Genomic DNA, 22,070 nt, shown 5'->3' on the forward strand with positions numbered 1-22,070 from the left:
GTCAGACATATTAATATCCACACGAATTTTACTTTCTGTTTCACTGGTGCATAGTTTCATCATATTAACAAGCTTCTTATGTATTCCAAAACTCTACTAATATATTATATAATTTATCTCTTTTGACTGAATCATATGCTTTTTTTAAATCAATGAATAGCTGATGGGCATTTGATTATATTCCCGCTTTTTCTCAAGTGTCTGATGTGAAAAAATTGATCTGTAGTTGATCTGTTACGTTTAAATCCAAATTAATAATCACCTATTGAATGTGAAGATAATTAAAGATATTAAAATTTAGACTAAAAATTAAAGAAATTACACCAACCTCCGTGGTGGAGTGCTTAGCACAGCTACCCACGATGCCAGAGGTCCAGAGTTCAAATCCTGGCCTGGGAAAGGGCGTTCTTTGTAAATGTCCCTTCATCAATTTCATCATATCACCACTCATCCTGATCTTCGCAAATTAGCCAAAGGTGACACAAAAAGCAAAGTAAAATAAAAGCAAATCAAATCAAATCAAAATTAAAAACAGTTATGCTAATATTACAATATTATAACTGATCAGATCTGTTCGTACTGCTGACTTCCATAGCAGAGTGGTTAGCAGAGTGTGTTATGATACCAGGTTCGAATCCAAGCCTGGACATGGATGATCTTTGTGAGTGTCCCTTCATCAGTTTCATCATATCATCACTCATCCTCATCTTCACAATTAGGCAAAGTTGGTAGTGAAGTAAAGAAAAATTAGAACCAATCAATTAACCATGTGTGCATTACACTGTTTAACAATGTATTGTTTTTCTTGACACTTTTTCACATATCAGAATCTCTTGTTGTTCATTCAGAATCTGTTGCTGTTTGCAACAATTTCTCCATGATAAAGTAAGATCCACATCTTAGGTACAAGCAATCAGCTGCTTGTTTGCAGTGACAGAGGGTCGGCCAAACCGATAGTAACATTTTTGTTCTTTTTCCTCCAAAAACAGGAAAACTTGCGTCAGTTAATTGCCAAAAGAATAGGACTTGAAACATTCCTGGACAAACTAGGTGAAGTGTCAAAACATGAATTGTACAGTCGAGCAGCAAAACATCCTCAGCTGAGACCGAGGCAACCTAGTGAACTATTGTATGACCATGAATTCTGCAGGCTCTTCAAAGCTTTGGAAGGTACGTGTGTATAAATTTTTACATTATAGTGTTTACGCTGGTGGAATATATTATGATATTATTTGTTCAGGGTGTCTGCCAGTCAAGAATGTCGAGAAAAAGTCAAGAAATCAACCGGTAGGTCAAGAAAGTCAAGTAATTATGCTTGTGGTCAAGCATTTTTGCTATTTTTTTTTTTACAGTATTATGAATTTACATTGTTATAAACCTGCACGGGGATTTGATAAAATTAGATATTTGGAAATCTAAAATTGTATTGAGTTGTGGTTAGGATTTGTTCAGTTCATTTCTTAAAACATTGACGTCATGTTTAAATATCTTCGGAGTTGACCAAGAAATCATATTTAAATTCTGTAGTATGGCAGTTTGGAATGCAAAAATAAATTAAAATAAATTACCTACATAAATGTTGAAAATGTTAAGTTTTCTAAGTTTTCCATAAAAACCAAACTTCGGATCAAAGGGTTGAAATGTGAGAAAATGTAAGCTATATTGGCTCAGATCTGTGTAATAATCCAATATTTTTCTGAAAATTATCTCTGGTTTGGGCTGTGTAGAAAACTAGTTTCAAAGGAATATTAGCATTGAACACCAGATTCAACGAAGAATCGAGTTTTGATTTTAGTGTCGAACTAACAGATTATATGCGTTTTGACAGGCTAAATATGCATAAAAACTTGAAAATGACTTATACATTTAAATTGATTACTAAACTGCGGAAAATGCAAAATTTTGATGCCATAATGGCAGCTGAGGAGTGGCATACGATAAAGAAATGTTGTTTTTTATTACTCCACACATACACATCGAGTGGTGCCACACTGAAGGAATTTCAAACACCACACATCTGGACTTCATTGTAGAATGAATACAAGTGACATCTATGAGCTACACACTGAACTACGTGCATTTCTATCAAGCAGTGTAGCATTGTGAGCTGAGCTTGTCATACGACTTGTGTGTCATAACAGGTTCATGCAAGTCCTGCTCATCATATGACGCGAATGGGTTAAGAATTACATTCTTGTATGAGTGAAATTTTGTAAAGCTGTTAAATAAACTAATGTGACCATTCCCCATCTAGGATGACATCTAAAGCATTAATTTTTACATGTATTAATAGATGTAGCAAGTCTAATCCTATTGTTAAAGTGCTGCTTCAGTTTTCATCTGTGGTGGGGTTTTTTCATTGAATAAAAATATCTATTTTCTTAATTTGAAACTATACCTAAGTAGGGGGCGATTAGATAAATGTTAAGAAAAGATAAATAAAAGTCAAGAAAGCATCTTGAAAAGGTCAAGATATTTAGATTTGTTATTTTGTTAGACACCCTGTTGTACTACCGAGTGAGGCCTGGCGTCGCCTGAGTTTTTGCTTTCGCTGTTTTACCTGTGTGGAATTGTCTCTGCCAGTACTACGATGCCTTTAAAACACTGTTAATGTTGTCACTTCCAGCACAGAGATGTAAATTATCTTCTGATTCAGATTACATGAAGGAAACAGATCCCGTTGTGGTAGCACGGGCTGAGACAACTCCACACAGGTAAAACAGCGACAGTGAATAATCAGGCGAAGCCAGGGCTGGCTCAGCAGCTCAGTTGGTAACGTAATGGCACAGTATTCAAAAACACTAGTTTAATTCCTGGTTGAGCCTGCATTCTTCACTGAATTTTTTTCTTATTAGCATGTGGTTTGCATCACAGGTGACATCATTAGACACTTTATACACAAAGTGGTACACAGGGCTATATCAAGGTTTGTGGAGGCCCCTGGGCAAAATGTTTTGTGGGGCCCCCCCTTTTTTTTAATTTTTTTTTTTTTTTACTAGGAGCTTTATTAGCTCAATATGTTAACCACCAATTTTCAGCAGTTGAAATGGTAGACCTGATTTTAGAATCAGTAGTCATTCACAATCGAACATATCGCAGATAGGTTGCAGGTAGAATAGTGCGGCAGATAGGTTTGCAGGTAGAATAGTGCAGTAAAATGAAGTTACAGGACGAAAATTGTATCGCTATAGCAGCAGTAAAATACTGTGTCTAAATGTCTACAGTATATTATGAAGAGTGAACACCGTAACTACGTACAATATATAGTAAATACTGAGGTGTTCAGACTGAAACAAAGAACTGAGTAGAAGATTGTACTTACGTACATAATTTATTATAAATGATATTATTTACAATTAAGAGTAAATATGTCAGGTCCATCTACTGGACAATTACCGACAGGTTCATTGTGGAAATTGTAGTAACTACACTTTCTTCAAGAAAATTTCTAAAGGCTTAACACTTATAGTAGACACACTTTTCTTGCCTTTTTCGAAAAAAAATCATCTACTATATCATCGAAGTCCAATTCACGAAGAAGTTCATGTTCAATGTTTAATAAACAAAGATTGGATACGCGATTCTGTCCCATGGCAGCACGAAGCTTTTTCACTAATTTAATTTTTGAGAAAGATCTTTCTCATCTGCAGTTTGTTACCATTAAGACCAAATACATTCTAAAGAGAATTTCGACATTGGGAAATGTGTCCCGTAGTTCACTGATGCACCAAGAGAGAGCGCTAGTATCTCCACAATTTTTTTTCCCTAGAGAAACTCAGTTCTAATACGATGTTATTAACGAAAGAAAGTTATGTACTTTGTAGGATTATTTCTTATCTTAATCGTATCTGAGAATTGATTGTTTGAATAAGTGTGCCTTATTTCCACACCACAGCCAAATCAATCCATGGTATAAAGTATTCTGAGCTTCAGATATCTACAAACAGATCGACTGAGAGCTGTGCTACAATTGGATCCAGAAGAGTGTAGACATACGACAATATTGAAGATTTTTGGGTTTTAAAATACAACTTATGTAATTTTTCACAAGCATAACTAGCTAGTTAAAAGATTTTTTTAGTGGAGGCCCTTCACAGCTTGCTTTTGGTGGGGGCCCCGGGCCAATTGCCCCAGTTGCCCATAGGTTAATCCGGACCTGATGGTACATTGAGTTACAATTTAAATTGTTTGTAAATATATTCTTGTTTTTTCTTAATAGCCCATTAGAACTTACTTTCTGGATAACCCATGTACTTCAGATTTCAACTTGTCATAACTTGAATTTCCCTATAAAAATCCAATCTTCTTCTTCTTTCTCTTGCAGATCTGGGTAACCAAAGACCGTTCTGCAACTAAAAAAATTGATCATTCCATTGGCAATATGGTCTCCCTAAATTTCTTTTTCCTTTTTTATTTCCTGTAATCATTTTCGACGCAAACAGCTATCTGGCATCATCAGAACATGTCAGTTCCACTTTAACTGATATTTTTGAAATTCTTCTACCATTACTTCAACCTTCCACTTGTTTCAGATTTCTTCACTTCTAATTTTGTCTCGTAAGGTTCCTCCACTTAAAGACAGCAAAAATCTCATTTGTGAACAATTTATTCTAGTTTTATCATGTTGACGAAGAGTCCAACATTTGCTACAATAGAAAAGCTGGTTTTGAAATTATGTTATGGTATTAATTTGAATTTCTTTTCTCATTTGTTTTCAAAATTCCATTTAATCTGTTATATTTTATTAAATTTTTCTCAACACCTTATTGATGTTGGAACTGTGAAATATGGCTTCCCAAATATACAAAGTCTGCTACCTGTTCAATTACAGAGGTTGATCGGGTTATATCTGACCGATATGTAAAGTGTATTTACCCTATGAAAAGCGGTGCCACCAACACTGGTTGTGTTCTATGGGACTACCAGCATTATGGACTATCGCCCGACATCACAATTTCCACTGCAACTAACTACATTGGAGCACATGCATAGGAATTCCATCCCATTCCTCCTTACAGGCTTTCCATAGCCCAGTGAGGGTGCGGGGGCAGCGATGTTGTAGATGTCGTTTTAACAGTTCAAATGCGCATAAATCCATTGGACTGGCATCAAGGCTTTGGACAGGAATGTCATGAAAGGGAATAACACAGATTCCTGTTTCCTGCTCCATGTCCTGATAAAACCAGAGGGATGATCTAGTGGTGTGGTTAGACTCTTTGTCCATGTGGATCTGCACCTGGTTCTTGTTGGCTCCGTTCAAATAGGGATGTCTGTCCGATAGATTGGGACCATAATGGATTCCTGGAAGTAGGCAGCATTCACCTTTATGTTTTTCTCCACCTTACGTATTTCCAACTTCCCTTCGTAACCGTATCTGGCGACAATCATGATTCCCTGCAGGAAACTTTCTCGGCACTGGCGGAAATATGTCAGTATGTCCCTTGCCAGAGGTGTCACGGTACGTAATTGCCCTAATGTTACCATTACGTGTGAGATATATGTAGACCTCATCCAATGTGACAACTGTCTTTCATTTTGACCCTGCCAAGTGTCTTTCGTACAGTTTGCGGCAGTTGGTTTTGCATTCTGCAAAGTGGCAGAAGAGGCTGTGAACCTGGCCGTTATGTACGAACCTCAGGCCAAGACGGCAACGAATTATGTCGCTGACAGTGGACTGCACCACATTGAACCTCTGGACCATGTCACGTTGGAGTGGTGAATTTTCCTGGCCTGCAATTCGCCAAATTCCACGAAGCACCCACGATGTCTTTAGCTGTGGTCACTCCAATGGTTAAACTATTTTCCCGGCACTGTTTCATTATTCAGTTGTACGAAAAATGTGCGTGGAAAAGAGCCATGATACGGTTAATTTTCGGCAGCATTTCACTAGCATGAACACAACTCTCTGGCAACTGCAAGCTCAGACACAACACTGGTTTCAAGGTCGGTTTCAAGGTTCTGGCGCAACTACACATGTGGCAGCATTGTTGCCAAATTGGCACTTATCACTTAATCTTATAACTTTATTTTCACTCTAGGAAGTTTTTTTTACCATTTATTGCCATTGACTTTGTTTTATCCTCAGAAATCGTCATGTTAAAATTTGTAAGAAGTGATCGAAGTTCGATGGTTATAAGATGAAAATCCAGTGCATTGTTACAATTATAAAATAATGTTCTTTTTTTTTCTGAAACAGGTGTTGTTACAAAAGCAGTAACTCCTAGACCCTTAGGAGATTTAGTTAATGGTGACACTGAGATGTCGTTATCATCATCAGACAATGCACTACTGATGCAGTACAAGGAGCTTATTAGGGAACAAGATAGGCAATTGCAAGAGTTAAGGCAACAAACTGAATCCCTTGAAAGGGAGAGATCTATGGCTGAGGTATGTCAAGAATACTATTTTTAGTTCTATTTGTTTCATATTTTTGTATGATTGTGATTTGTATAACTTGCACCCAGTTGGCAGTGAAAAGAATCTATGCCATTTAACCATGACCCTTCTCAAACATGCCCAAATGTCTACCTCTCTTCCACATACACTCTGGACTCCTTTTTGCAGACTGGCGAGGCTCTTTCATCTGGACTCGCAGCCAGTGTAATCATCTGTAGGACAAATGTTGTGTCATCCCAATATGTTTGATTGTCTCTTTGTCTCTTTATCAATCTCATCACCAGTTAACCTCATCTTCATGATTAGTCAAAATTGGCAGAAAAGCGAAGTGGAATAAACTAAACCAATGAATCAAATAAGCAATAATCACCATGAAAAAGGTTCATGTTTCACACTATGCATTGGTAACATCCTTGTACTTTCTTTCTTTCTGTTATCCAAAATTTTCAGTCAAAAGTATAAAAATTTTCAGTCAATTTTATCCATGTCGTAACATTTTTATCATGTCTTGCTTGTAACTAGACCTTGAAATCTTAGGCAAGAAAAAATTGTAAGCACCTAAAAAGGCATAAAAAGTATTAAATTATGGTCTAAAAATAAAATTAGGCCTAAGAATATAAATAAAATGAGTCTCTGTAGCAAACTCAATTAAGTTTTACATAATGGTCTAAAAGCTGTAATTATAACATGTAGATTAAATGAAGTTTTATTCTTGTATCAACGTTCATGTTTTCAAACAGATACAGCAACAATTTAAATCCGTCAGTTTATTTTTACTAATTCAACTTGGATTCTCGTAACTACCATTAGCAGCATAATAAATTATTAAAGTTTTTCCAAATTTGTAAAAAATAAAAATAAGAAAAAGGCAGGTGGCTCAAAATGAAAAATAATCTCAGATCTATATAATTCCAGCAGTGGCGTTCCATCCATGGAACAGAGGGAACAGGCTGTTCCCTCCTACTCATCGCCCTTTTGAGTTATTTACATTATGTATATTTGCATAATAAGAACACTTCTTTCTTCCAAAATCAACATTTCCAAACCAAAAGTAATGCTGAAGGAAAACTTTCACCGTGGCTGGATGTTTGTTTACTTCACCTACCCTCATCGCATAGACAGCCTCATCCTTCCACCCCCTACTGCCTAACACCGAGTATTTCCAACTACGCACGAAGGTAAGAGATTCCCACGGTCCCATGGAAGCTGAACGTCCTAGCTGTTTCCTCCGAGAGATATAGCGGATTCGCTTTTGTTTGAGTTTTTTGCTATGTGCTGAAGTTTAATTGCGTCATACTGATACTTTTGAATGTAGTAAGTCTATGATTTCTGAATCTCATTACAAATTTGCATCTGACATTCATAACGAACTGGAAAAATATTCTACAGACTAAGCGCTTGCTAAATGCCTTAAGTTACCTTGGCTAAACACTGCGAAATAGCTTCCGAGGGAACAGCTCCAGTCCCCTTGTTCCACCAGCCCCAAGACCAAAGTTTCAACGCATGCAGCGGCAGGACAAGAAAGTGAATGTTGCGAGTGTTGTATGATCGACCGGCTGAAGACGAAAGCTTTTAGTTCATTGAACTTTGCAGAAATCACAGCAAACCAACTGAATTAAAAACTAAAACGAAATCTTACTCAAGGCATTATCAAACGAATTACTACAACTCTGTAAAATGATTAATTGGATATTCTTCCGGTGGCAAATTATATTGTTGTCCTTGTTTGTTCCTGAGAAGGAAGTCTATAAAGTTCGGGTTTTGTCACATTAACAACTTCTACAAATCTAGCGGACATCATGAAAAAAAAACCAGACATCTGTATGCCATTATTGCATTGAGGATGTTTGAATTACGAGAATACTCAACTCTATTAAAAAACGTCAACTTAATCTACAAATAAAGAGATGAAACCGGTTTCGACAAAACATTATTTTATTTTCTCTGATCACTCATAAATTGCTTTAATTAAATTATTCTTTGTTGCCCATCAACAATTTTATTTTTAATATTTTCTTTATATTATATCATATTTGCTAACTCCACACCCCAATACACCTTCATGGTGTGATGCGAAGCACAGGGGACCCCTTTAATTTTTCACTTTACTTTTTTCCTTTAAAATTATTATTACTATATAATTTTAACGTGCCTCATGTAAATGTCACTTCTGACAATTTGTAACATAGGTATCGTCGTATATTTATTTGGTTCATTTCAATAAGGGTTGAATTGTACTTGGTCTACTGTATTATATTAAGACACGCAGAGAGGGGGAGTGGTGTGGGGGGGGGGGGCAAGTGCAGGTGACCTGTCACCCTATCTGATCTAGCACCCCACGCCACTGAATTCCAGAATACAAAACCTTTTACCTGTGTTGTTCAGTGTGTACTGTGAATACACAGTGCAACATTGAAAAAGAAATCAGCCAAGAAAATTTCAATAAAATAAAAATGGCAACTCTTAAAAATGGGGAGGGGGTGATTCTGTGCAGCCAAATCTGATATCGTAAGTATGAAAATATGCTCATGCTTTTCAGTCCCAGATTTTTACACAGTTATAATGTGGTTTCCTGAAGAAAGAGTTGAGGAAAGATAGATAATGTTTTACTGTGCTGATTTTATGATACCAATATCAGTGGTATTGCTGTCGGAAAGTATCAGTTGAGATTTTATGTGCCAATACCGGCCAATACTTTCCCAGCATTTTGGTCTTTCATGGCATTTTGTAAATTTCCACTAAACACTTTCATGAAATGATGCAAAATTCGAAGTTTCCATTTATTTTGCACCAATATTGCATGAGAAACTGTATTTTTTTATTACACAACACATGTTTTAATATTCTGATATAATTCTCGAATATTTTGAAGCATAATTCTGGCAAATTGATGCTTATAATTGAAGTGTAAAACGCCTACAAATAAGTGGCTTGGAGATTTGATTGTGGCAACTTTTTATTCAAAAATGATTCGAAGGAGATAACCTGTGTGAAACTTTTACAGTCCTTCGATGTATCATGAACATTGTGTACAACCATTGCCAACAATGTGGAAGTCATAGTATATGTGTAGCAGCGCCTGTTCTGTTGATGGTTCGAATGGAGGTGTCTGTTGCCTGAAGAATCTCTGGAATATTTCGGAAGTGAATGCCCTTCATCTTAGGGATCAAATCAAAGTCGCAGAGGCTTAAGTATGGGGAGTATGGGGGATGGTAGATCACTTGCCAACCCCATCGAGCTAACAAATTAGCCACAGGTTGCGCTACATGTGCCTGAACATTGTCATGCAAAATGATGGGTTGATTCAGCAGAAAGTATTGTCTCTTCTTTTGCAATGTAGGTCGCAGGCAACGCAGATTCCCTGCATGCCTCACAAAGACCTTGATGACACTGTCATGCTGTATGGCCGCTGGCACATTCAAACTTTATCCAACTTCGCTGTTCTTGCTTTGAAAGCATTGTTGCGATTACACATCTACACAACTTTAGGCCAGCCACACACTGGATCTGACACGATGAGTCACGATGCGATGCAACACGATGAGGCATGATGAGTCACAATGTAATGCAACATGACGGGACACAAAGTGACACAACATGAGTCACTTAGCTTCCGGCAAAATGAAACAAATATCTATTATTATCAGTGCTTTTTTCTGGAAAGAAAGTTTTCGGTACTATACAAGTTAGTTTGTTCTTATTATTTGTTATTATGTTTATCATAAGAACTGCTCTAAATATTATGGTATATAAATGATCATGCATACATTTGATTTTTATTATTATTGCATCTAAAGTAAATGTATAAACAGAAGATCTATCACATCTGTCATTTCAGGAAATTAATTGCTCATTTGCATTTTAAACGAACAGCTCTCACCGCGATATATTATTTTTTTCTAAATTTACGGTCCGCCCACTGACAGGAGGCAAATTTAGTGCAAGAACTTTATTTTATCCCTTTCATCTATTTTTTACAAGGGTTAATGTAACAAAGAATGGACTTTTGCATGATGCATTAAATATATAAAATGTATGTCAAATGTCGCAACAGGAACAAAGTTTGCCAGAATGGAGTTCCGATGCAATCCGGCTCACTTTAAGTGCTGTCCCCCTCCAAAAAAAGAAAAAGGTTTAATGCGCGTACTGCAACCATATAGTTATTCGATCAATAAATATCAAACTGGCCTGAAGATTGTTTTTTCTTGTACAATTTACGATATGTTTTGTACATTACAAGATAATTTGTAATAAGCTTACTTTTTTGACGTAATGTAATTGTAATGTAATGAATCTCCTGTGCCATAGCGCATCAATTTTGTCGTTATTATGGTGCTCATTTGATGAATAATTGTACAGTAGAGGCCTCGCTTACACAGGATCAATTAGCTTCTGTATCAAGCTCTATTTTTAACCTTCAATCTTACATATATATGTGCCGTTAAACGATACAGTAATGAGTCACATGCAGGTGGTGTGCTGAGAAGAAAGGATTCACACATACACAGATCATTTTGTCGCATTGTGCTCCTGCGATACCAAATTCCCGGGACCTTAACTGTTTTGTCACAAACATTCGCAATGTGACTTGAGGTGACTCAAGTCAAATGTTTCATCTGGTGTGCAGTTGCCCATAAGAGCTCCATGTTAAATGTTGCCCGAGTTGGTTTGCAACAAAAATGACTTGTCGCGTCATGTCTGATTCGGTGTGTGGCTGGCCTTAGACTGCCAATTCCAACAGTTCACAGCTCATGCAATCAGTGTTGGGAGGAAGAGTCCATTTACTGGGAGGCAGGTTGGATAAAAAAAATCATGATTTTTATTTAAAAAATCTTTTTTGATGATTTTTTTTGTATTTAAATTTTTTAATTTAAAAAAATGCTTAAAATTGCTTGTATGGTTTTAGCACCATACACATAGATGCTTATTTTTTAAAAGAAATCCTTTTTCTGGTAAATGGCCCTCTAAAATATTTGAACAGATTGATTAAATGAAATAAAGAATTACATGTAAATATACATTTTTCTGTTTCTAGTACTGTATACATATGAACACTGTGGAAATGTTGGGTTTATTAATGAAACAATAATAATTTCAGTAACTTTTATTGCAGTGAAAATAAAACATTATGGATGTACTATATAATTGTAACTTAAAATATTTTTTTATAGTCTTCGTAGCTGAATTTTGACATTTTTTAAATGATAGTTTGGAAAATATCAGCTGGCATGCTTATTTACAGTTTAATGATAATGGCACGGTTTAACATGGTTAGTATTTTGTATATTATTCTACACAAAATGTTTGCTGTTCTTACCTATAAAAATTATTGAATTTTAAATCAAGAGAAATTGAAGTGTCTTTAAAGTTTACTCATTACATTTCCTTTCGTATGAGCTTCACCCCATCAGTACATATATTTTTTTTCTTTCTTTTTTATTTTTTTCTTAAGACCCTAATAAACACATTAAATGATTGCGAGATTAATGTACTTTCGCCAAAAGTGATTCTGATATCTACAAAATCATTATGTACATTATTCTATAAATTATTTATTTAAAGTGATTTAAATCATTGAAAACTGTCACCTGATTCAAATGAAGATTTAAATCTCAATTTAAATCAAGCTGATTTAAGTCAATCCATCTTGCTGGGAGGTGGGTTAGGTATCAAACTAATGTGTGGTGTAAGCGAGAGGCACAAGTTCTATTTCATGGCGTATATACAGCAGTGTTGCCACTATTAAATCTCCAACCCATGTATTGATCAATATTTCGAACAACTTCTGTTACAATTTACAAGCATCGGTACCAGTATAGGTGGGAATCAGTAAGAATATCAGAATTGGTATGGGTTGAAAGTGGTATTGGCTAAGCCATATCAGTAATTTAATTTTGTATTGTGTGTGGTCCAACAGAAACCCATATAATTTCATTAGGATTTTTTTTTTATAATTTATCTCTACTCTGTACAAAACACAATCCAAGTTGTTTGCAACCTGGCAAATTATTCATTAACACTGAAGTACCGTATATCTCTGAATACAAGACGACCCCCTATTTTTCAACAAGGGATTACAGAAAAACTATTTTCAATACTTACAAATGGTTACCTTATTACAAGTAACTGAAGAAGACAATAAAAGTACCGGTACACAAAAAATAAAATCAGATACAGACATCCCTTAGTCAGATTAGAAGATAGCATATACGTACCACCTTTGTATAGTACGGTATATCACACTTGACTACGAAGTTTAAAAGTGGAATCTACAACGTCTCACAGCAATTGATAAAAAAAAATGTTTGCCAGAACACTCACTACGTGCTGTCGCACAACAATGATCAAAGCGCATGCGAACTTTCAAGGCTAAAGCGGTAGGCGTGGCAGAGGGTAGAGTTAGAGCTTAATGGAAGCTCGTGGTTCTGTTCAGTAAAGAAAAGAAAAACTCCAGATCATATCCTGCGAAAGCAAGACGACCCCATACTTCTGGGCACGGAATTGCAGCAAAAACCTTCGTCTTGGACATCAATAATCACACAACTGCTATGGAAGGGTCTTTGATTTTGAACTGTGAACTAGCTTTTGTTATTTTTAATTTCTGATGCATTTCATGTGACTTGACAAAGTTATAGAATAGTATTGTAAAGTACTGGGTGTTCCATTTACAACGCAACCCGGAGTTGGGTATAGTACAACTTTTGAACCGGAAGTGGTACACATATAATCCTTATACCAAATTGAAGCCTTGTTCATGCATATATTTTTATATATCATGGTTGCCAGATGCATGTAAGTAACACTATTTTCATGAAAATTTTCCCTTTTTCTTTTTTATTGTTTTCAGTAATTGAATGATGTATGTATACAGTTTCGAAACACACCTTTTGTAGCACTGAAACACCAGCAGTGTTGCCAATGCACAGTCTTAATTTCTAAAAACAACGATTTTCCTAGTTCCCCTTAAAGACGCCTCATCTGATTGGCTATCGGTAGAAATGAACATTTCTTTTTTCACTGCCATAGATGCCGAGCTAATCCACCTAACCAAACTGAAAATTACAGACGCCATGTCCGTACATGTGTATTATGTGCCATATTTCATGCTTTGTAAAAAAATTAATTTACACTTCCTGTTACATCTGGCAACACTGCGTGGACACTAATGACATCCAATTATTGTTCCCCAGTTTAAAAATATATGCATGAACAAGGTTTCAATTTGGTATAAGAATTATATGTGTACCACTTCCGGTTCAAAAGTTATACTATCCCCAACTCCTTGTTCCATAACATGGAACACCCTGTAGTTTTCAATTATTATTGTTTAGTTAAAGAAACTTAAGGTACTTTGGTTTGGAGGGGCGCGAGAAAAAAAGTGAAAGAGAAAGTCAGGGTGGTCTGAGAAACTGTGCATAATAGTTAAGGGTTAAGTTCATTTTCACAAAGCTGTAGTACATTAACTGCACTTACTACTGAAGAGGTTAATGTTTACGAGTCTAGTCACCAAGGGTGGCAAGTAGAAAACAAAAAATTGTAGTAATTTTCCAACGTACAACTGCCAGTTTTCGAACACTGATCTGAAGTAGTTTGGTATTTGAATATGAAGTAACTTTGAGCTGTCTTATCATTGCAGTCACAAGTAGAAGAATTGAATTCCACTGTGCAGCAGCTCCGGGACCATAACATGTTGCTTAGAGCCCAGCAGAATACGTCTGGAAGGAATCTTGGCCAGGGCGATGCCCCTAGTTGTGTGGACGGTGAAGTAGAGATACTCCAGAGCCAACTGCAGCAAGCGAAATTGGAAGCCAAGAAGTGGAAGGACTTGGCTGAACAGAGGGAAACCGATTTTAAAACCTTTGTAAGTTCTGAATTATTTTGATTTCATTTTTGTTATTTTACATTACTGAGCCGCGGTGGCTCAGTCGGTAACACGTCTGACTACCATGCTAAAGGTCCCGGGTTCGATCCCCGGCCGGTTCAAATCCGGGAACTATGATGGAAGCATCCCCGGCATCCACCCAGCGTCGAATAACATGGGTACCTGGGGGAAACCCTGGGGGGTAAAGGCAGTCAGGGGCGTGATGCTGATCACATCACCCCCACTCACGACCAGATCAAGAAAGTGTGGGGCGTTACCCCCACACCCCCTATACGCCTTCATGGCATGGTGCTATGCACAGGGGAGCACTTTACTTTACTTTTTTTTTACCTTTTTTACTTTACATTCCGGGGTGTAATGGGTGCTCCTTCCACGTATTGCACCCAATAGTCAACCTCACTTCCACGTAGTACACCCTGGACTGCAGACTAACGAGGCTCTGGCGACTGGCCCCATAGCCAGTATAATTTTGTTTGTGTTGTCCTGTGTTTTGTCCTTATTTGTGCTGAGTGCTCCTTTATAGACTCAGCTTTTAATGAAAGTTTGAATATTTTATGATTTTAGTTATGCAACGTTAGAGTTGTTACGTGTAAAGATAAGGGGCTGGATCCCGTATAATATGATGGGTGCAAAATAGCCTTAGTGCTGACGCATCCAAAATTTTAAATTCAAATCAAATCAAAACTTTACATTCCTTTCTGCCACTTTTGTCTAATTGTGACGATAAGGATGAATAATAATGATATGATGAAATTGATGAATGGACGCTCACAAAGAATACCAATGCCCAGGCCAGCATTCAAATCCAGGACCCTTAACATGCTGTGCTAACCACTCCACCATAAAGGTCGGAGAGTTTTGAATTAAAAGGAAGAAAACTTTCTCATGAGAATAACATTAAATCAGTACAGGTGTGTATCAGGTAGTTTGAATTCAGCACTGGATATTCTTTACATATTTCAATTAGCTGGAATAATTACTAATTCCATGACAAAATATGTTGAAAATAGTAAATTTTAATAACCTTGTTTGTATGTTTTCTTGTGGACTGGGATCAAAGAATTTATAATGTATGAACATGTTTAAACCAGGCAAATTTTTGTAACATTTTGCACCATCAGAATTGGAAAAATAAAATGTAAAGAGCGTAAAAATGAAAAATCCACAAATTTAAAATTAGATTAAATAACATTGCAATTATCTCAAATTATACACCTATTTCCAAGTTATAACTTCAAAAGGTATCATCAAAACACAATTCCATTATGTCATTCTGGTTCCTCACTACGTGATTGCCTTTTTTGAAAATTGAATAATTTCACTATAGGTTTTTTGGAATCAGAAAATTTTATATTGGTTTTCTTTTGTTGAAAAAAGAAAGTAATCTTTTCCCATGCTCATTACGCTATGCCATGAAGGCACATTGGGGATGTGGAGCATGGAGGTAGGAAGACCACACACATTCATGATCTGGGCCTTTCTGGATTAGTACTATAATTCAGCTGCCTTAATCTCTCCCCTTGTTGGCCACCAGGTACCCATTTATTTTCCTGTAGTTTACGGTTATTACAAGCATAAGAAAACAGTGTTTCTTTGTGACGTTTCAGGAGAACACACACTCTTTTCATCAGACATTTATTTTCATTTTGGCTAAAGATACAGTTATAACAATGGTTAGTAATTTTTTAAACAAAAATAATCCGTTATATAATGGATGTTGTCAATGTTACATTGTTGTAATATAGCAACTTAACTGTGAAAAGAAGCAGTCTGTTTTATTTTTATTTCAGATATATATATATATATATATATATATATTTTTGATCAAATTATTTTTTATTTAAAATTATGAATCCCAAATATCATCAGGTAATTCAAATTCATCATTGTTTTCACAAAGTCTCGTGATGTTTTCTGTGACATTAAATTTTAAAGATGGTGGCTTACTCCATTTGTGAAAAAGAAAACTCCATACTGGATCTATGTTACCATTTTCATTATTTAATTTATTCCAGTGTTCTTCTGCAATGAACGAAGCTTCCCAGACATTCAACTCTGTGTTTCCCGTTAATAAATGTCTGATGAAGAGAGCGTGTGTTCTGAAACGTCACAAAGAAAAACTGTTTTCTTATGCTTGTAATAACGGTAAACTACAGGAAAATAATTCTACAATGCAAGCAATGCATACATACAAGAAAAACTATTATAGGTACCCATTTATTAGAGGCTATGTGTACTTACGAGCTGCTTTTATGCAGATACGATATCAGAAAATTTCTACCTAAGATCATCCACCCTGGAATTGAACCTAGGTCTCCCACATTGTAGGCAGACATCCCACTGACTAGACCATCATGGCTCCATTACTCTATTGGCATTAATAAAATTTCCATATTTGTATGTTCCTAATTTTTCCCGGCAAGGTTTTTCATTAGAATTAATTGATCCTTGGACATTTTACATTGTTCACAAAATAACCAGACACCTGTAAGTCCTTAGTCAATATTAATAGTTGTTTTTTCTTGTGTGGTAATTTACAAAAAAAATTAAAAGAAAATGAAATTAACCCGTAAATGCTAGGTTGTGACATATTGTCACAGCAGGTATTTGCGCTATGTGACTTTTTGGACATACTGTGTCCCTAATAATGTTTCTTGGCTGAAATTTAAGCATATGTCTTGAAAACATAGAATTGAATGTAAATATTCTAGAAGTCTATACATTCGAACTATTATGCAATTAAACATATATTGATATAATTAATCCCCTAAAACCAACAGAAAAAACAAACAATTTGAAGAAATTGGAAGAAATCTCCTCCAAGCCAAATATATTAATTTATCGTAGCGAAATTGTGGTAAAGTACCCTGAACCCAAATATAAATAAATCCCAAAAAACTAACCCTTAAATAAAATAAATAAGAAAAGGTATACCCCAATAATAAAATTCTAAATAAAACACTCATAAATAAGATACTAGCATATTCAGATATAAAAATTAGGGCAAACCCACCAGCACTATATTCAACATTAAACCCAGAAACAAGTTCAAATTCTCCCTCAGCAAAGTCAAAGGGAGTTCAATTAGTTTCAGGGGGGGAGGGGGAGAGGGCAGCTCTTTGAAAATGATATTCGATTTTTTCTTGCTTTACATTTGAAAATATATATTTTTTTTAAAGTATCTGCAATATGTGCACAATTTTTTTCACGATAATGAAAAACATATCAAACAATATGTAGGTACCGTTTTGTATCTTTTCGTTCCGGTGTTGCTAGCATGGGGGTCCGACGAATTTCAAATTTAGTAAAAAAAGAACAAGATTTTCCTTCTTTCTTCATCTTCTTCTACCTGATAATGGAAAAAAAATATAGCATAGCCTTATAGCCCATGTGTACTGAACAAAACGAGGTATAACTCTAGCGTTCTTAGTTTCAGATATATAAAATTTTATTGAAAAGCATGCGGAAGATTTAAATTCATGCTGAAAATGCCTCCGTCGTTGGCAAGTTTACCGGTAAAACTTGCTCTGTCGTCTAAGGGTTAATCACCATAAAATTCAAGCACAAACTTTTCTTTATGAATACAAAGGTAGTGTCTTGTCCCATAATTGATTGATTGATTTAGTTTATTTTACTTCGCGTTTTGTGCCTCTTGGCTAATTTGCGAAGATGGGGATGTGTGATGAAATGATGAAATTGATGAATGGACATTCACAAACAACCAAGCCCGACCGGGATTCGAACCCAGGACCCTTGGCGTCGCAGTGCGATGTGCTAACCACTCGGCCACAGGGTCGGGCTCTTGTCCCATAATATTTATTATGAAATTTAATAAACATTTGCTTTATGTTCTATAGAGAGAATCCTGTGCTTTTGTGTGTATGAGCGGGAGGGGTCATGCTTTAGTGTGCCGTCACTACCAAGCCGATACTTGCTGCCTCTAATGCCTGTAATGGAAGTGAATAGTTTTGTCTGTCTAAGCTCATGATAAATGCATGCACCTCTAGATCCAAAATTAGAAAATTAATATATTTTGCAAAGAAGTGTTAATTTTAATCTCATTATTTGTCAGTATGCAATGTTAATTGGACATCCGGATCCGTGGCCGTGCGGTCTAAGGTGCAAGCTTTGTTCTTTTCGAGTCTGAATCGTTCTCTTGAGATTTCAGCCTGTATATGGACCAGTGGCCACCCATCTTTGTGAGGAAACTGGGGAGCTACGAAAGAATAGCATAACCCAGCTACAGAAACTTACAATGAAAACTGGCTCGTTGTGCTGACCACATGTCACCCCATAACTTGTTGGATAATATCTCACCTCTGCTTAGGCACGTGGAAGTGAGGACTGTAATCGGTGCCCATCAAGGCCTGCTGTGCCATGGGTTGTTATTATTAGAGCCTGGACTTGTATGTAATTACATATTTTATTCCTTTTTAGATACATACCTTGAACAGGAAAATGTCAACGAATTATATAACTGGCATGATTTTGATAAGCTTTGTGGTACATATTTTTACATGTTTATCGGGATATTACATATTTGCTTATGTGCTTTACATAAAACAACATGTTTCAATATTTTTTTCTTATCTTTATCCTTTATTTTCGATCTGATACATAATGAAGAAAATGTGTAGCTCATGTTGTGTCATATTTTCTCATCAATGAGATGCATAATGCTTACGGTCACCTAAAATTGACTGCCAAGTCAAAAGACAGGCTGAAGACCAAAACAATACGAGAACTGTTACAGTTATTTATCGAAAGATGCTGGAGGCCCCCCCCCCCCCCCCACCTTCTGGTTACATATTTTCGTTTCACTTTTAGGTTTAGGCAAAGCACCTAGAAACTTGGCATCTGTAAACAAGAAAGCTACTTTCCTGTATGTAGTGAATTACACAATATGTTTCCTTGTACAAAAAAGTTCAAAAGTAGGTATGTACAAAGGTCAGTCAAAAAGTAACGCACAATCCACTGTAGCTCGGGAATGGTAAGGACTAGGGGAATGAAATTTTGTAGGTAGAAGTATTGGTCCTTTGGAAATATCACTCAATGTATGATCCATGTCCTTCATTGCACTGCAGCCATCTTTGTTTCCATGACACGAATGCATGTTCGTAAAACTCTTTAGGTTGTTTTTTACACCACTTTTTCACACACACAATGAGCACAATGTCATCTCCAAACTGTTTCCCACGCAGGTGAGCCTTCAGTTGTCCAAACAGATAGAAATACGATGGTGCTAGGTCAGGACTGTATGGGGGTTGTGGCACCACTGTCCATCCCAGTTGGCCAATATTCTTAACTGTCATGAGTGCAGCATGCGGTCGTGCATTATCGTGATGCAGCTTGATGTCCGTTGTGCGTAACTCTGGCTTCTTTGTTCGTAAGCTTTGCTGTTGGTTAGGTGGTAAAGGACCAATGCTTCTAACTACAAAATTTCCTAGTCCGTACCATTTATGAGCTGCAGTGGACAGTGTGTTACTTGTTGACCGACCTTTGTATTTTCATTCTGTAGATGTTTTTTTTTTTTATTATTTATAATGTGTTTCGAAAGTTACAAAGAGCTCTCTTACATATTTACATATTCTACAATAATTTGCAATGTGAAAAGTAATTAATTGTTGACAGAATTGGTTTCTTAAATAAATAAAACAGTTTGCTGTCCTTTCTTGAGTTTATGAATTTGACACAAATTTTAAAATTGTGTTGAATATGTTCAAATAAAATAAATAGCAGAATTCTTGAAATTGCTTGGATACTTGATTATTATTAATATTACATATTCTTCGATACTGCATATTTAGCTACATATCCTTTTGGTAATACATATTTAGGGACATATTTTTATCAATTATTGTTTCATATTTATGTACATATTTTGTACTTTGATATTTCATAAAAATCTGGGGTCTAGTTATTATTATTCTAATGTTAATTGGACATACTATGTTTCAAGAGAGTACCTCTTCTCTTGTATTCAGTGAACAATTTATTTTTGCTGGTGTTGGCTATCAAACTTATGACAGGCCTGTAGTTGGTTAGTGTACTGGATTTGGTTTAAAATTACAGGTCTACTGTAAGTTTGATTCTCTCCACCTGAGGAAAAAAAAAGTTCATTTGAAGATGGGAGAAGACGTGCTTTCTTGAAATGTAGTGTTACAATATGTATAAATAGGAGAAATGCTAGACAATGGATAATGTCCAATAACATTTCATGTGAAAAGGAGTGTTACTTTGGATCAAAGGCCTCCATCCCTGGTGGTGCAGCAGTAACGTCGTCTCCTTGTAATCAAGGGTTCCCGGGTTTGATACCCAGTGGAGGCACATAGTGGTTCGGATCCCACTTTAGAACTGTAAGTCCAGTCCCGATTAGCCTAACTGTGCATAATGTGGACATAAAATACCAAATCAACCAACCAACTTTGGATTAAAGAAGCACCTTATAGCACAAAGCAAAGACATTGGTCATGCCTGTTGTTGATGAGACAATTACAATGTCCAAATCTTATGAAAACATGCTTAACCTTCAGTGGATGGCAGTCTGTGAAACTCTGCAGATGAGTACTTTCCAGGGACACTCTTTTTGAATGTGCTGTGGCATGAGAACTAATTGTCAAATTGTCATGGGAAGTGAAACGTATACTTTTCCCCTCCGAATAATGGAGGTTATAATAGAAGAGGAGAAAATGAAATTTTGCACAAAAATTCTTCTTCAGAACATCACTGATCACCACAATAAACTGCAGTGAATGAAAAATCTCTTATGCAGAACTGTTATTTTCGTACAATAATGTGAAGTTGCATTGAAATTTTTAGTTTTCTATTTGAGGGGGCAAAAAATATATAAAGATATATAATACAGTGCTTAAAGTGAGCCGGAACGCACTGGAATTTCATTCCATCAAATCAGTTTGGTGCTGAAACTAAGTTCCTGCTGCTACATTAGACATCTGTTGTTTACATTACTTATTAAACAATAGATGGAGAAGAAAAGATAAAGTCCATGCACTAAATTTGTCTCCTGTTGATGGGCAGTCTGTAAATTTAGAGAAAAATATAATATTAAAATGGTCAAGTTTTGGCATGGCCGTGTCTGACTACCATGCTAAAGGTCCCGGGTTGAATCCCCAGCCGGTTCAAATCTGGGAACTTTTCTAACATTGGAAGCGGCCCCGGTGCCTACCCAGCGTCGAATGATATGGGTACCTGGGGGAATCCCTGGGGGGGTAAATGCAGTCAGGGGCGTGATGCTGATCACATCACCCCCACTCACGACCCGATCAAGAAAGTGTGGGGGGTTACCCCCACACCCCATATACCCTCTCATGGCATGGTGCTAAGCACAGGGAAGCACTTCACTTTTTTTTTAGTTTTGACATTTACACACTAACTTATTTTACTGTAGCAGAAGTTAAATAAGTTAGTTTGTCAGAACTGGACCTTTTTAACTTCTGCTACTTAGTGAAATGATGGTATGTGATGTAAGTTATTCTTTATCTATAATATATTTTGTTAAGTACTATTCATTTAAGATGTAAATGAGAACCTAATTTACTGAAATGACAGACGTGATAGATCTTGTGTTTACATGTTTACTTTGGAGGATTCAATAATAATTATAATAATAATAATACCATTGCTATTTTAATATGCATTTATTACTATTATTAGTAGTAGTAGTAGTACTCATGTCTATTTAATAGAGGTTGGCGCTCCAGCTATTGACTGAAACCACTATAAGAACTGATGTAGTGCACCTATGAGAAAAGCAGCGTATTAATCTTAATAG

General features: G+C 36.2%; 1 protein-coding gene across 1 annotated transcript in view; it reads left to right on the forward strand.

The window, feature by feature from the left end:
* p115 (General vesicular transport factor p115) overlaps positions 1 to 22,070 on the forward strand; it is a 134,084-nt gene that overhangs the window by 91,178 nt on the left and 20,836 nt on the right. Inside the window, exons 12-14 of the mRNA XM_083141489.1 lie at positions 990 to 1,170; positions 6,197 to 6,387; positions 14,033 to 14,257. Of these exons, the coding sequence (XP_082997615.1) occupies positions 990 to 1,170; positions 6,197 to 6,387; positions 14,033 to 14,257 (597 nt within the window). The remainder of the gene's footprint in view (positions 1 to 989; positions 1,171 to 6,196; positions 6,388 to 14,032; positions 14,258 to 22,070) is intronic.

Source organism: Lepisma saccharinum, chromosome 20 (genome assembly GCF_977018435.1).
Source record: "Lepisma saccharinum chromosome 20, izLepSacc3.1, whole genome shotgun sequence".
NCBI lineage: Eukaryota > Metazoa > Arthropoda > Insecta > Zygentoma > Lepismatidae > Lepisma > Lepisma saccharinum.